Source organism: Solanum verrucosum, unplaced genomic scaffold (genome assembly GCF_900185275.1).
Source record: "Solanum verrucosum unplaced genomic scaffold, falcon-dt-bn FXZP01000177.1, whole genome shotgun sequence".
Lineage (NCBI taxonomy): Eukaryota > Viridiplantae > Streptophyta > Magnoliopsida > Solanales > Solanaceae > Solanum > Solanum verrucosum.
In genome coordinates, this window is record NW_026020401.1 from 332,838 (window position 1) to 349,540 (window position 16,703).

The window sequence follows — 16,703 nt, forward strand, 5'->3', positions numbered from 1 at the left end:
TAGATGGTAAAAATTATCACGTAGCGGCTCCTCTATATATAGTTGTTGTAATAATGGGACGAAGGTAGCATTATATTGATGACAACACAAATAATACATTAATTGAAGAGAAAATGTAAAAATTGGAGTGGGTCACTACATGTTTCCTAATATAAGTAGTGTTTTTTTGCAATAATGTAACATACACACAATAATTTATTATTTTTATTATTAACTAACGTGATATATACGTGCAAAGCACGTACATTTAATTGAATTATTAAATTTTCTAATTTAATAATGACTTAGATCTTCGAAAATGATTTGGAGAATAAGTAATTAATGTTGAAGGTAAAATATAAGAAAATATATGCATAATTTTATTGATTGACGTTAGATACACGTGCAAAGCACGTGCACTAAACTAGACACACGTGCAAAGCATGTACACACCAAGTATTGCAATATCATACGTTTGGTTGTCATCGATGAAGTTTCTATATATTGCCCGTAATTATTGTAATATCCATTATCGGACATGTGAAATAGAGATGCATAGACGCCCCAGCAAGGAGGTGTGAGAGGTTGGAGGTAGTAGGCATGAGGAGAGCTAGAGATAGGCTGAAAAAAGCATTGGGGAGAGGTGTTTAGATAGGACATAATGCAACTTCAGATTATCGAGGACAAACTTAGAGAGGAGGGTGTGGAGGTCGTGCATTAAGGTAGAAGGTTAGTTGGTAGAGTGGAGTGTTGCCTTGTTTTCTAGGGTTCATACTTGTTGATGTCTATCATTGTACTTACCGTATTCTTGTAGTTCTAATTTTTTATATCTATCATCAGCTTATTGTGTTTTGGCTACTACGTACACTATTTTGTTATTCGTATTCTTTTCTTGTAGGCTTTGCATTTTCTTATTCTTTATACTTGAAATTGTTGTACTTGAGCCTAATGTCTTTCAAAAATAGTCTCTCTACCTATACGAGATAGTAATAATACTTGTGTACACTCTATCCTGCTCAAACTTCACTTGTGGAATTTCACAAAGTATGTTATTAATGTTATTGATGTAGCATGAATATTTCTGCAAACCTATTTTACCTATATGTAAGTGAATTTATATCATCATGCCTCAAAAGGGTCTGTTAATTGGTTGATAGTCACAACTCACAATCATGTGGCACAACTTTGATACAAAAGTTGGAAAAAAAATTCATGCTACCCAAAGTTGAGTGAAAATGTAACATGCGCAAATGCAACGGATATAGTAATGGAAGATTGATAAATCTACTAAAATTAATTTGATTGAACAAAACAAGCAAATAATGAAGTTATGCGAATTTGCATTATCTTTGTACATTATATATATTTATTTTTATTATTGATTTTATTTAAGTTTATTCATATTATAAGTATAATTTTTTTTTATGAATTTATTTGAATAAATAGTCAATAATGTCATGGATTAAATCTCATATATGAGCTACATCATACTATTATAAATATTTTTTCACTTTATTTGAAACTTTTGAAGTTGCAGTTGAAGATGAAGTTGTGTTCGATTATAAATTTTACAAATAATATCTAGTTATTTAAATATACCTTTCCTCCAAAACATGAAACATGTGGAAAAGAAGAAAATAGCATCCCAGTGTATTGACAATTCACAAATTAACCCTACTAAATATGTTGTATATTTTGTGGTCAAAGAAGAAAACATTATCTGTACAAAAAAAAAAAAAAAAAAAGTTTATCCAACCTAATTGTACAATACTACATATGTGTGTATCATTGTATAAGACCAAAATAAATAAATTGTGTAAGCATGTATAAGCAAAGAATTGCATCTAATTATATTTCGTACCTCTCAAATAGAGTAGAGTATATATATCCAAAAAAATTTCTCATTCTCTTGTTTAAAAACAAAGAAAATAAAATGCCAACATTTTTTTTATTACTAGGACTGTCTAAACAAAGTAGTAATATCAGTTCAAAGTTGTTGGGGGGTTTGTTTGTTACTTACTCTAACATGCCAAGGTAAGAAACATATTTTGAAATCAAACTTAGAAAACCAACACAGCAGCATACAAAGAAGAGACAGAAATTAACAAACAGAAGTTGTAATTTTGAGCCCTGAGAATGGCTTCATAGTATATCGAACATTCAAAGACAATTATCTCACTAGAACTTTTCAATAGCTACTCCATCTCTCAGAACCTCGTAAGCCTCCCTACTTCGGGTTTTCTTCAACCCAGCTGTGAAATGAACCTTGGATTTTTCTGAAGAGATGGCAGTAACTTTTACCCACACCATCACCTTTGTTTTTATTCCTTCAATCTCAACTAGCTTTCCTTTTTCCAGATATCCAGTAACAGCTGTAGAGAAGCGTAATACAGATGAATCCTTGTAACCAACTTCACATACAGAGGGTATAAAGACAGTGAGCTTTCGTGTCTCTTCATTGAACTCGTAATTGGTGGCATCCCGAGGAAAAATACCTACAGGAACATCATACTCCTTCAGAAGATCTGGCAATGGCTTTTGCATTTTTCCTACAAAACCAAGATTAAGAAGGGAAGATAAGAGGTTATCACTTGTACCAAACGACATACTATAAAACTTGTTGATATAGCTAGAAATCCTCAAGAAAATGAATAAGGGACTTCCCGGTCAGAGAATAAAGAACTTGGAATAAGACAAGTTAGAATAGAATAGTCTTCTAGTCCACAGCTAACTCCCAACAAAAACATCACTAGAGAAAGACTCTGTACACCATATTCAACCAATGTTCCCTCCTGGTGAACAAAAAGCTACCTCACTGTGCTGGACAATTCCTCTCCACGAATAAAAAAGAAAACCGCACACAAATAAACACTCAGAGACTCTTACAAGAAATGTTCCCCCCCTGGCACTCCTGATTTCTCATCAACTAATTCACTCACCATTCTTAATATTCATAAACATTATTGTGAGATATTCTTGGCAGCAACATAGCGATGTTATTTACCTGTCCTTGCCCTCCAACTGCCTTGGGGAAAGACAGGTGTGCTAGTGGATCAGACAGCACATTTTGAACATACAAGGGTGAGGTGGGGGATGGAAGTGCAAGCATGGTGAGTTATGCAGAGAGAGCACAAACCTTTAAGCTTGTTCACTAGCCATTTTGTTCCTCCTTCAATACTGCTTTGCAATGACTGATCATTGAAATGGAAAGGATCAGTATGAACCAAAACGACTGAAACAGATATATAGAAATACCACACAGAAGTGACTATAGGAACCAACTGCTCTTTGCCAAACAACTCAAACTTAGCAAACATCTATTGTTCTTCCTAGGGAATAATAGCTCTAAATCGGTTTCAATTGATGTGCTAAAAAAGTGACATTATCAAGATTTTGCTGAATTGAAAATTCTTTTGAATCTCTCCATCAACTACGCTCATTAGCTTTAGTGCAGCAGGAAACTTAAGTGGATTTGGTTACCATTTTTCTCTCCTGAAGAACTATCATAACATTATAATACTTTTAAGTTTTAATCATACTAGAACATACGAGTTTTTACTGGCCTTATTATTTTAGAATTTAAAAGTTTCTGTTGGCTTTTACCATCATCTTGAGGATAAAGGTTTTTCATTTGTTTAACGCTTGTATTCACAGTTAACAGCTTCACACTAGCATTCATTGGCATGCCCAACTGTCAAGTTTATGCTCACGTTAAATAATAAAGCCGAAGAAGATGTAATAAAGGTCGAGACGAAGGTTCCTTTATCTCCACAGAATAGAATATACAGAATATTATATTGTTCTCTAAAAACAAGAAAGTAGGTGTTTGGACATTAACAGAGTGATATTGGGAAAAAATTAGTATTGAAGTTAAAAAATGTATTGGAAAATGAAGTTGCGTTGAACATGTATTTCACTTGAAAAAAGAAGTTGAAGTTGAAGTTTTGTGAGAAAAAAATTCACTTTGTCAAATTTGAAAAATTCACCTTCAAAAACTAACCAAAAAACATTCTAATCTATAACCAAAAACAATGTTCAATGAAAATATTTTTCAAAACAAAAGAAAAAGAAAACTCATGTCCTAACGGGACTTAAGAAGTGTAACAAGAGCCTTAGACCAGCAATGTCAAATCCAAATTTGTCTACTGTCCAAGAACAACATAGGAAATACAGAAAAACGGGAAGAACAAAAGCATGAGAGAGAAGATACTGCTCATCCAAAAAGGTGTGAACTTTAGCAAATCAGTGACAAAATTTAGTGGTACCATCAACCATGCCTCCACTAAAGCTTGTTGTATGTGGAAGTCTGATCCAAAAAAAGAAATTTCTAGCGGCATTTCCTGGTTATCAATCCATTTTCCACTAAGAAGGGTTCCGCATTCCCATTTACAGTCAAAGAGCCATTTTCCCAATACATCTGATTCGAAATATCACGGTACAGATGAATATGCAGTACATCTAAAATATATACCGAGAACCAATTTTCAAACGTCATCACTCGCCACATAATCCTCAAAAATGCCAACGGAAGTAAATAGCAACAACATAGATCAAAATATCATATATATATTGGCACCAGTTGATAACCAAGCTGCAGAGGAATCAGCAAAATGGTATCTTCATATTCAATATTCTATACTCCCCCCGCTCCGATTTATGTAACTCTCTTTCTCTTTTGATCGGTCTCAAAAAGAATGGAACTTTTCTATATATAGTAACGATTTGACTTTAAACTTTTCATTTTACCCTTAATGAGTTTGAGTTCTAGTCACACAAATGAGAAATGCCTACTGATTATTTTGGACAACAAGTTTCAAAAGTCTTCCTTTCGTTCGTAAATGTTGTGCCTAGTCAAACCATCTTCACATGAATTGGAAAGAGGGACAACAAGTTTCAAAAGTCATGCTTTGCACCGTCAACATAAATTTTGTAATCAAAGCTGTAAAAGTTTAATGCTTCACACAAACATAATTAAGAATTCCCAAAATTAGACCACAGGAAAAGCTCAAATAATCAGGATTGAAGGAGACACTGAAGTTGATTAAAGAAAAATGGAAATTGTGGTCACACCCACTATCCTCAGCTTGAACCGCAGTATACCAAGTAGAAACCCTATCTAGAAAGACTTAATTTTTATCAAAATTGAGGAAAACCTTGTTAATCATTCAGGTAAATTATGCAATCAATTGCTTACACAAACATAAAGAAGAAATGAATCCCCCAAAATTAGATCATAACAATCAAAATTCAAATAAAAACGATACAACATTTGATAAGCAAACCGAATGTAAGGGAGAAAGGGACTTACATTAATGTCATCACCGACGGAATTGATCTCCTTGTTGGCTCTCTTACCTATCCAGTAAGAACCCACTTTGTTCAATATCTGATCCATTCTCAATGTCGAAGATTTCTATAAACCCAATGACGAAAACTCCAAAAGCTTAAACAAGTCTTCTTCCTCCTTCCTCTCTCTCTGAGTCCAATTCAGAGAGATAAAGTGGATTCGAGTTTTCTTTTACCCCAATTTTTCCACACCCAAATATGAGCTATCCCAATTCTGTTTGGGCAAAGCTTCTTTTCCTATTATTATTATTATTGTTTCTCTTTAACTCTCAAGTATCGTGCGTGCCACAATCGTAAACCCTTTTTATCTTTTAAATGCCTAGTAAAATGGTCGCGCATAGCATGGATCCGTATACTAATTATATTATAAAAATAGGAAAAATCTTTTTGACAGAAAATTTGATCAGAATGATAAAATAACATATTTCACATTATGTTATTTTATATTTAAAAATATTTTTACCTTTTTAATTATTAAAAATATAAGTTGTACTATTAAGTAATTTGGTGTAATGAGATTGACCAAAAAGAATATATGATCTTCCTTATGAGTTAAGAGTATATTTTTGTATTCGTACTGATACTTGTTAAGTTTATGTTACATAATTGTACATTATGTTCAACTTACTATTTTTTATTAAAATCTTTCTTACATAAAATATATATATATGAAAGTTAAATAACATTATTATCTAATCATAATTTTGAAAAGTTATTCAATTTAAATATATTTGTTCCTAATAAATAGTAAATTATAGTGTCAAACTACACGAAAAATTGAACTGTATTTTTCAAAATATTATATCACATGGATAAATATATATTGCACGTTATAGAAGATTATCAATATCGATAATAAATTTTTCTACCATAATAAAACAGTCAAATGCGATGAAAAAAATATATAAACCCAATAAATCATTTGTAAAAGAAGACAAAAAGAGATGCAACCTATAATAGCATATTTGACATACACTATTTATTTATATTATTTAAAGAGCTACAATATCTATTTTAATATCAATGGCTACCTTTTAATAATTTATTCTTATATACAATTTTATTAATAAATACAAAATACATGATTGTTAGAGGCAATACAGCTTAGTTATATATTGCTTACACAATTTCACGTCGTTTATTAATTTAAAAAAACTACAAAATTTGGAAGAAAATGGCTAACATTTTGAATTGGGGATAATACAAATAATGGAGCCACCCAAAACTTAAAAACATTTTGTTAATTTAGAAAGATTTCTCCATTTCACTATATATGTTGAGTACATATATACAATTGTTAATTTGAAAATATTTACATATCTGAATAGTAGTAATTTAGAAGATTTAGGATTCATTTAATTGATGAACTCTTTGTTGAAGTTCATCGGTACATTAGCATATGTTTATTTTGGAAAAAATAAAGTGTGAGTTATATTTTGGTGCAAACTTTAAGTTTGTCTTTATGGTGATGAAGTGATAAAAATTTTGACTTACTATTTTTATAATTGGTTCAATGACTTTAAAATTCTATATGATATTATTAACTTAATACAGTTCGACATGTCTTGACCTTTTATGATTGTATAAATTTCACAGAAAAATATTTAAAAAATTATTGTATTTATCAAACTTAACACATCATACATTTACTATCGACTTCTTTTTCTCATTTGACTTGATCAAGCAATAATTTCTCTATTTGTAGAATCATCTTGTCTATAGCAATAAAAGTCGAGTCATTTATGAGAAAAAATTGCTATCTAAAGACCATGATATATCAATAAAAGTTATAACATATATATTATTTACTTTTAGATAACATTGAAAAAAAAATTGCAACCAGAATTTGCAAGACACGTGTAGAATTGTTCATGGTTATGATAAAAAAATCAAATTGAATCACAATTCGAATCAAACCGGTTAAAAAAAATCCATATTTGGGTTGTTGGTTTTAAATTTTGAAAATCGATATCATTTGGTTTGATTAAAAAAAACTGCAAAAATAACCAAATCGAACCGAAAAATTATAAATATAAATTTTATAATTATTTATATATTTTTCATAAATAAAATAGAGTAAATATTTTGTTAAATTTTAATTAACTTTAAGTCTTTAACTTACCATTTTCTCAATCACAACACTCAAATTTTAGTCTAACTATTACAGTCCTAAGTCCAAGTCCACCAAAATTCATACTTTAGTCTTTATGTACCCTACCTCATATGAGATAGTCACACTTTCTCTTAATTGAGTCACTTTGTTCGTGTAATACTAACTCTAGTATTGCTTAATTTAATAAACAATAGCTTTTTGTGAACCGATTGTCTATGTCTATCGAGAAAGTATGTCCTAAAAAATTTTATTACTTCAAAATCAAAAAAACCAAAAAAAATGAACAAAATCGACAATAACCAATTCGGCGGTTATTTTTTTGTTTGGTTTGGTTTGATTTTAGAAATTTAAAAACCAGCTAAATTGATTTGATTTTAATTTTAACCACTAACCGATCCAAATCGAACAATGAACCTCCCTTGACACAAGTTATGTCATACCAAAGCATAAGCTTTAATTAGTTTCAGAATTGCATACCTTAATAAAAACATTATACTATGTGAAAATGATCAAATCTACTAGAACACGATTTATTTCAATAAATAAAAAGCGGGTCGATTTAATAGTTGATTAAAATAAATAGCTACTTATTTTAAAATTTTGGCTCAAAAAGAATTCCACATCAACAATATTTACGGGAAATATCTCTTGAATTAGTTGAGCGAGTTAATTTATTGGTGGAATGACAATAGTTAAATGACTCGTCTGTTACAAAATAAAATTAAATGACTTTATGAGATAATTACCATTAGTTGAATAATTTTCTAAGATCAAAGTAATTAGTTGAGTCATGAGCGACGAAAAATTAACTCCATATAAAATATTATATTTCGCAAAAACAAAATAATACTAGTAAAGAAAGACATGTCTTTGTTGGACATATTAACAAATATGGATTGTTTTGTAGTTTTAATTAATTCTTTTTTATTTTTTGGGCCTTCAACAGAATTATGAGTTAATTGTGGTCATGAATAGATGTAGGGATACTTCTTGTTCGGTTTGAGTCACCTTTCACCTAAAAATTAAAGAACCAAATTTTGAATTTTTATATTGAAATAAACCAAATCAATTATGGTAAGTCACAATATTTTTTACCGCTTCAATATTATTCGAAATAGTTTTCTTTTTATAAGAGATTTTTATTTTTACACATAAGAAATCTTCATTTTTAAGATCTAAAAATGTCATTTTCTTCTATTCAAATTGTAAGAGGATAAGAGATCTCATTTCCTCGATTTTTCATAAGAGATCTTCATTTTTTAAGATCTAAAAATGTCATTTTTCTTCTATTCAAATTGTAAGAAAGCAAGAGATCTCTCCTCAACTTTTTGTGAGTTTCTTTGAAATGTATAACCTAACCCATCAATCACATGTTTTAGCATAAACACCATCAATAAAAATTAAATTATCAATTTGAAATAATAACCATAGGAAGCAAAATCCTAACACCAAAAGTATTCGCTCCTCGTAGACAATGCACATTTGTTAAATAGTTGGTGATAAGTCAAATAGAAAATTAAAATACAAACACCTCCAACGATCAATATACATCAAATTTTGAATTAAATTATCTCTGGTTCATTTCATATATACATATGTACTTACATATGTTCGTGTATATTTATGAATATATCTATATATGAATGTGTATGAATTAGAGATGACAGTGGGGCGGAACAGATATATATGTGGCGTTGAAACTTTTTATAAAGAATTTTATGCGTGGACAATATAGGTTCAAATGCAAGTGGTTACGCATGATATTACAACTTTACCAAACATAATTAATTTATTCAAATTTAGACAAGAAAATATAAAATAAGTCATCCAGTTTTGCAGCTAATTATGAATTTGGTACAAAATGGTTATTGCTAGTTTAAAAGTCTTTGGTCCACCAGTCTTTGCATCCCTTAAAAAAAAAAGAAAAAAAAATTAAATAAGGAGGAGACCATTCTTCATGAACCCCTTTCAGCAATTATGAGCTCTTCATGAAGGAAGTTTAAAAACCTAAACTATAGTAATTTTCAAGTTCTTTTATATGTAAATTTACATTTTTCTTGTAAATTAAGGTTGGTAGATACTAGATAACACTATTGTATTTGTTAGAATGGGCTAAAGTCCCATACATATGTTGAGGAATGGACTGACGATCTGCTTATATGGACTTGAACAATCCCCTCCTCATGAGCTAGCTTTTGAGATTGATGAGTTAGACGTATGTGTCATATCTTTACATGGTATCAAAGCCAGGTCTATCATGTTCGGGCTCCCAATCCACACTCCTCATGAACTAGCTTTTGCGACTGAGTTAGATTCAAATGTCATATCTTTTACATGTTTACACAAGTCGCGGTATATGCCAAACAGTCCGCTATCTAATTAGCTTCCCTTAAACAATGAGACACCAGAACATTAGCTTGATTGATGATCTACATAATATCTTCAATTTTTGAACCTTATGTTATCAAATAAACCCTTGTTAAGCATATTAATAAGTAAAAACTATCTAATTAGGCAAACATTCCTATCATATTTATTAATTCTTCGTATAGTTTGGAATAATTACATATTGTCTTACTAATTAAGAATTTCATATCGAATTTCATATCGAATGCACCTAAATACATGCATTTTTGCTATCAAATACACTAAAATAGTGAGAGAGGCAAGCGAGAGAAGGAGAGAGGGGAACGAGTTAATCTATGTATCCCGGATACTTGTGAATCGAGCTAGATACATGTATTTGGGATACCAAATATAGGGAGAGTGGCGAGCAAGATAGGAGAGAGACAAGCGAGAGAGTCAAATACGGCATGCGAATCCACTTGGATATAGTGTATTTAGAACAAATTACACCTAATTTTGACCCTTTATATCTGAGATACACATATCCACACCAAATACATATATCTGAAGTCCAAATTTTGGTAAGTTTTCATAATATTAAAAAGGGAATGGAAATGAGATAATTAGGTACTTAACTAGTGAATTTTTTGTTAATTTCATCATGGAGACCAAATATAAACAAAATTCAGTAATCACAACCATCAAACGCGTCATAATAAAATCAGAAAATTGGTTTGGTTGAGGCCCACATATGACACCATTGTTATAAAAGTCTTGGACAATGACTCCATATAAAATATGTACGAACATAAATTGTGAAAACATCTTCAATGTTTTTGGTCTAAAAATCATACAAGAATTAGCTTGATGAGTGAGTAGAAAAGGGGGCAAACATTTATATTAGTTCATAAAAAAAAAGTAGTAGCAAATATAAGTGGAATATAAGATGTTGCTTCTAGTAACCGCTGCTTAATAACAAGATGACTATAGTATACATTGACCAAGTAAGACATCTCCTCATAAAATCACTTGATTTGTCATAACATTTTGTGATTGATGTAATTTCTATAACTACTTTTATTGATAATTAATCATTAAAGAGAGTCATTAATAATAACATACACTTCTTATAAATGTGTGATTATATATCCTCCTTGCAAGTATTGTTAAAAAAAAAATACACTTAGAAAATTTTATTGATAGAGATCCGTCATGATATCAGGTCACGTTATAAAATTATACAAGTTCAAAGAAACTCAAAATAATTCACAAGGACTATTAATAAAAGCAGAAAAGGAGGAAGACTAAGGGTGTGTTTGGTATGAAGGAAATTGTTTTTCAATTTTCTCATGTTTGGTTGGGTTAAATGTTTTCCAAATCAACTCTTTTTCCTCAAATTTAAGGAAAATGACTTCCCTTCAAAACTTAAGGAAAACATTTTCCAAACCTCTCTTCCAACTTCAAATTACAATTAATTTTTTGTTGAAAAAATCAATTTATTTGTCCCTACCCTCAAACCAGCCCCTCAACCCCCCCCCCCCCCCCCAAAATAAAAATAATTTTAAAGCTTGTTTTTAAATTCAAACTTTTTACCCCACCTTCACCCCTACCCCCACCCCCTCCCAAAAAAATATTAAAAATTGTTTTTAAAAGATATTTCTAATTTCAATTTTTTATTTTTTTACCCCCCACCCACTACCCTCGCCCCCCAATCTGCCCCCCTATCAGGCCCCAACCCCCTTCAAAAAAAAAAAGTTTGTTTTTAAAAAATATTTTCAACTTCAAATTTTTAACCCCCCGCCCCCCCCAAAAAAAAATAAAAATTTTGAGTTTGTTTTTAAAAAATATTTTCAACTTCAAAATTTCATTTTTTCACCCCTACCCTCGACCCCCCACCCACCCACCCCTTATCACCCCCCCCCCCCCACCACCACCCCCAAAAAATAATTTTTAAGTTTGTTTTTCAAAAATATTTTCAATTTCAAAATTTAATTTTTGTCACCCCTACCCGTCCCCCCGGCACCCCACCCACCCCCTACCAGCCCCCCCTCCAAAAAAAATTTAAGTTCGTTTTTAAAAAATACTTTCAACTTCAAAAATTTATTTTTTCACCCCAACCCTCGACCCCCCTACCCATCCCCCCACCCCACCCACCCCCTACCAGGCTCCACCCCCAAAAAAAATTTAAGTTTGTTTTTAAAAAATATTTTCAATTTCAAAAATTATTTTCTACTCTAGTTAAAATAAAAGATATTTCTCAAAAATATTTTTCATTCATAAATCATACACTAAAAATCTTTTCCGAAAAATATTTTCTACTCACCAACCAAACATGAGAAAATAAGTCAAAAATCAACTTATTTTCCAGGAAAACATTTTCCTTCATACCAAACACACCCTAACTTTTAACTAGATTACGGTTAAAAAAGCAAGGAGAGGTATTGAATATTGCATCTATTATTGCTACACCTTTTCTACCTTGTTGTACATCTCTCTCCAAAAAATCCGAACATGATTAAATCAAATTATGTCGTAATGAATATTTCATTTTTCTCATAGAAAGGATGAAATAAATCTAATTTACTATTAAATTATTAATCATTTAGAAGATTTAATAATTCTTTTCTAATCGCTAGAAGCACGAATATGTATTCACTAGTCAAGAAAGAAATTTGGCACGAATATTATGTTTTAGTTTTTTATGTATTTGATAATTACGTAAAAATATTATAAATTACGAAAATTTAAAATTTAAAATATCTGGAAAAAAACATATAAAAGATTTGATTAATTCTCAAGATTCTGTCAGTGCCACATAAATTGGGATGGAGGAAGTAACATATATTATTTGAATGACATAGAAAAACTATAAATTATATTAATAATTAACAACTCGAAATATTTGAAAGACATATAAAAAATTGGTTGACTCTTGAAATTCTATTTGTGCCACATAAATTGGGATATAAGGAGTATATATATTGTTGGAATATATAAATAAACTATAATGATTAAGTGCTTAAAATATTTTTAAAATATATAAAAATTTGAATGACTCTTCAAGTTCTTTTATATCACATAAATTGAGAAATAAAAAGTAACATATATTGGCCTCGTGCTAACACACTCATATATATCTAGTTTTTTACTAGAATTTGCAACTCATATGATCAATTATTTAATTTGGCACATGTAATTAATTATATTTCATTTGGTAATAAACTCCCAAAAGAAAAGTGGAAAAATGTTAGTATTATTTTTAGAAGAAAAAAAAAAGAGAATAATATCCTTCAAGGTTTGGGTTGTTTTGGTAAGTTGACTATAAGCAACTAGCTTCCTATTTTTATCATCCTCACATGAAACCTATTGTCTCTTCTTCCTTTCAAAGTCCAATTTCTCCCTCTCTCTCTCTCTCTCTCCTCTATATATCTCTATACAAAACTATATCATTCACTAGAAAAAACACAACAAAAACTCTCATCAAAATCATTATATTAGCCACTATCATATAGTTTGTAAATTTTATTATTCAACAAAAAAAAAATGATTCCAAATCCTCAAAAATCATCAATTTTACTCCAAAGAATCACTTCCAACAATCCTTCTAATTGTAACAAACAATCCCACCAATCACTACAGCGCCACACACCAATACCATGCACCGAAGAGGTACCAGATTCCGTCGTCAAATATCACGCGCATCTAGTGGGACCCAACCAGTGCTGCTCCGCCGCGATCCAGCGGATATCAGCACCGGTATCCACCGTATGGTCCGTCGTCCGTCGATTCGACAACCCTCAAGCGTACAAACACTTTGTCAAGAGCTGTCATCTCATCGACGGAGACGGTAACGTAGGCACTCTTCGTGAAGTCCGAGTTATCTCCGGGCTGCCAGCTGTCAACAGCACGGAGAGACTGGAAATACTTGACGAAGAGCGCCACGTTATTAGTTTTAGCGTAGTCGGTGGGGACCACCGACTCGCAAATTATAAATCTGTTACTACTTTACATCCGGAACCTTTAGGTAATGGGACGATCGTTGTGGAATCGTACGTTGTTGATGTACCAAAGGGGAATACTAGAGATGAAACGTGTGTTTTTGTTGATACTATTGTAAAATGTAATCTTCAATCGTTGAAACAGATCGCGGAGAATTCAAGTAGATGAAATGTTCTGTGAAATTAATTGAGGTCGGTCAATTATACTTGTGATCGATATTATGTATCGAAGTTTTTTTGTTTTGTTTTTAGGGTATGATGATTTGAAGAATCGTTGCACCTTTTAGCTAATGTTGTTCATCACTTGTTGAAGATAAATTCATGGTTAGAATTAATTTCTTTCTATGGTTGTTTTTTTTTTAAAATTTTGTTTCCATGCTAGTTTATTATTTGTGATAGAACCTTTAAAGTAATGCAAATTTCAATTCATAATCTTGATAAAGTCCAAAGATGGATATATAATATATATATTACTATCAAGAGATTATTAATATTGAAATGAAATACTAATAGGAGTATATATTATTTAGCAATGCCCTAATTATTAATAAAATTCTTTTAATATATGTGCTATATGTATATGATTCAAATTATAAGAATGAAAATGAAGCTAAACGGTTCTGATTTTGTTTGATAGTTTTAAGAATAAATTTAACAACGTAATCAAGCGGTAAATATTAAGTTAATGACAGGTTTTTCATAATATACAACATCAAGTACTATATATATGGACTCTTAATTTTCATTTGGTACAATTTCGTTTGTTACTTAATTGTCATTAATTATTTTGTTATCCGTAGGTTTAAGCAAAACATAGTGCTTTACTGGCCTGAGATTTATTAATGTTCATTAACTAGATACTCCATCCATGGAGTAATATACATGGATTAAGCCAACGAGAATTCATGTGGTGGAGTGGTAAGTACTCCTTCATCCATAATTTAGAGGTTTCGAGTTTGAATTCTCCTTTGTTAGGAAGCGATTTACGTCTCAATGTGGGACTTTCTAACGTGAATCCGAATTTAGTCGAATTCCATGTATATACTGGACACCGAATGAAAATAAAAATAAAATAAAATACATGGATTAAGGATAGTAACTAACTACATCAAACCCTCAAGGTACAACCACAGTATAGAAAGTATTTTCTTAAAATCATTTCTCCTTTAATTTATCGTCAAATTATTTGATTTTTTTTGTGGTACAATAGGCAAGGTAGAAATGTTAATAACATGTATGCCATATTATTACGCGTTACTCTTTATATTACCCCATAATTTATTTCGTGAGTTAATCAACCCTATACAATTGGAACTGGATATATATATATATATATATATATATATATATATATATATATATATATATATATTAAGTTATACGAGATATATGTAGGGACAGAAAAAATTAGATGATATGGTAAGTAAATGTGGAACACAAAAGTTGTCCATTTAAAGCATATATGTACATGGTATGGAATTTTTTGAAGTTTCATAAATGAAAAAGAAATTCAAACAATGTATTCCCATAACTTTTCACGATACAACGACATTATATATATATATATATATATATATATATATATATATATATATATATATATATATATATATATATATATAGTAACGAGAGCTTTTACGTCTCACATCGGCAAGTACTCCTTCCAAGCAGTCATAAGGAAGCATAAAATGTAAGATTTGATTAATTTTTACCCTTACATTAGTATATTGTTTGAATTCGATTATTATTATTATTATTATTATTATTATTATTATTATTATATAATTAAAAAACTAGAAGTAATATAGTATATGGTTAGTAGGTGTCGTATAAATTATTGAGACAAGTTGATGAGAATAAAAGAGGCAAGTTGGAAGGGACTTCAAGGAAATAGAGGCCAACTAGCTGACATATAGTATATAGTATTATTATATTTATCAATCAATAAAAGAAAAAAGAAAAAAAGAGCAAGTTGCAATATATTCAATTGTCATATCAGGATTTGTTTACGTACGTAGTGTTTTTAAGTAGGAAAAAAAAGTAGAAAGGACAGAGAGATAGATGCAAGTTGCTCGACTTATCTTCTGGCAATTTTGAATAGATATATGCAACTTGTAATTGCAACTTGATGTACTATTTTCCAATTCATGATCCCCGTGCATATTCTTGTCCACTTATTATTTATATTAATCAATGTCTTCACGCCACCCTCATCACCCTAGTAAAATCAACGTTTTCTAACAAACTTGACTCTGTATTCAAGGAGATTTGAACTCGAGATCTTTAGTTAAAAATAAAGAAGTAACTTACTACTCCACCACAATTGATAATTAGGAGTAATATTTAGTATTATTTCGTTTGTCTCTGCTTACTTGTTGTGTTTCTTTTTACACGTCCTTGAGAAAATATTATTAATATAGTGGCAAAGTCAGAAATTGGACGAAGACTGTGTGCAAGTTTTTTTTTTTTCCAATTGTGTCAAGGATGTACAAATTAAATATACACTCATAAAAACTACTAATATTTAACACTTGTATAGTGGTGCACTAGACCACCCTTCGCGTAAGGTGGCTCTACCCATACATTATTAAGGAGGAATTTTGACTATTTTATAGTCATTTGTGTTTTAAGATTAGAACACACCATCTTAAAGAATTTTCACAACACCTTAATCACTAGCTAAATTTTTAATTTGTGACAAGAGGTGTCAATACTCGTATATATATTTATTAAATTAAAATTGATCCATATATACAATGTAATTATGCAATGAAGGGTATCACTTGACACCCCTTCGATAAGGGTGGGTCTGCCCCTGATTACTACTACTATTATTAAATATTTAATTATATAATAATAATAATTATTATTATTATTATTATTCAAGTATGAAGTAATATAATTTACATTTACTTTGTTTT

At 30.4% G+C, this 16,703-nt stretch overlaps 2 protein-coding genes across 2 annotated transcripts; one reads left to right on the forward strand and one right to left on the reverse strand.

Moving 5' to 3' along the window:
* Positions 1–1,905: 1,905 nt before the first annotated feature.
* Positions 1,906–5,570, reverse strand: LOC125839965 (uncharacterized protein At5g01610-like). The gene is made up of 3 exons (XM_049518928.1): positions 5,288–5,570; positions 3,116–3,170; positions 1,906–2,528 (listed from the first exon to the last, which is right to left on the reverse strand). Exons 1-3 carry the CDS (start codon positions 5,372–5,374, stop codon positions 2,158–2,160), a joined length of 513 nt encoding a protein of 170 aa, XP_049374885.1. The 5' UTR covers positions 5,375–5,570; the 3' UTR covers positions 1,906–2,157.
* Positions 5,571–13,322: 7,752 nt separating this feature from the next.
* Positions 13,323–14,140, forward strand: LOC125839960 (abscisic acid receptor PYL4-like). The gene is made up of 2 exons (XM_049518923.1): positions 13,323–13,904; positions 14,035–14,140. Exons 1-2 carry the CDS (start codon positions 13,328–13,330, stop codon positions 14,067–14,069), a joined length of 612 nt encoding a protein of 203 aa, XP_049374880.1. The 5' UTR covers positions 13,323–13,327; the 3' UTR covers positions 14,070–14,140.
* Positions 14,141–16,703: the final 2,563 nt, after the last annotated feature.

What these genes read in the sequence shown, in the direction of transcription:
- LOC125839965 (XM_049518928.1), bottom strand. Translation starts at nt 5,374, where the DNA reads ATGGATCAGATATTGAACAAAGTGGGTTCTTACTGGATAGGTAAGAGA. An exon ending in CCGTCGGTGATGACATTAAT is followed by an intron (nt 3,171 to 5,287) that starts GTAAGTCCCTTT and finishes TTCAATGATCAG; the next exon opens with TCATTGCAAAGCAGTATTGA. An exon ending in GCTAGTGAACAAGCTTAAAG is followed by an intron (nt 2,529 to 3,115) that starts GTTTGTGCTCTC and finishes TTGGTTTTGTAG; the next exon opens with GAAAAATGCAAAAGCCATTG.
- LOC125839960 (XM_049518923.1), top strand. Translation starts at nt 13,328, where the DNA reads ATGATTCCAAATCCTCAAAAATCATCAATTTTACTCCAAAGAATCACT. An exon ending in TGTTGATACTATTGTAAAAT is followed by an intron (nt 13,905 to 14,034) that starts GTAATCTTCAAT and finishes TTTTGTTTTTAG; the next exon opens with GGTATGATGATTTGAAGAAT.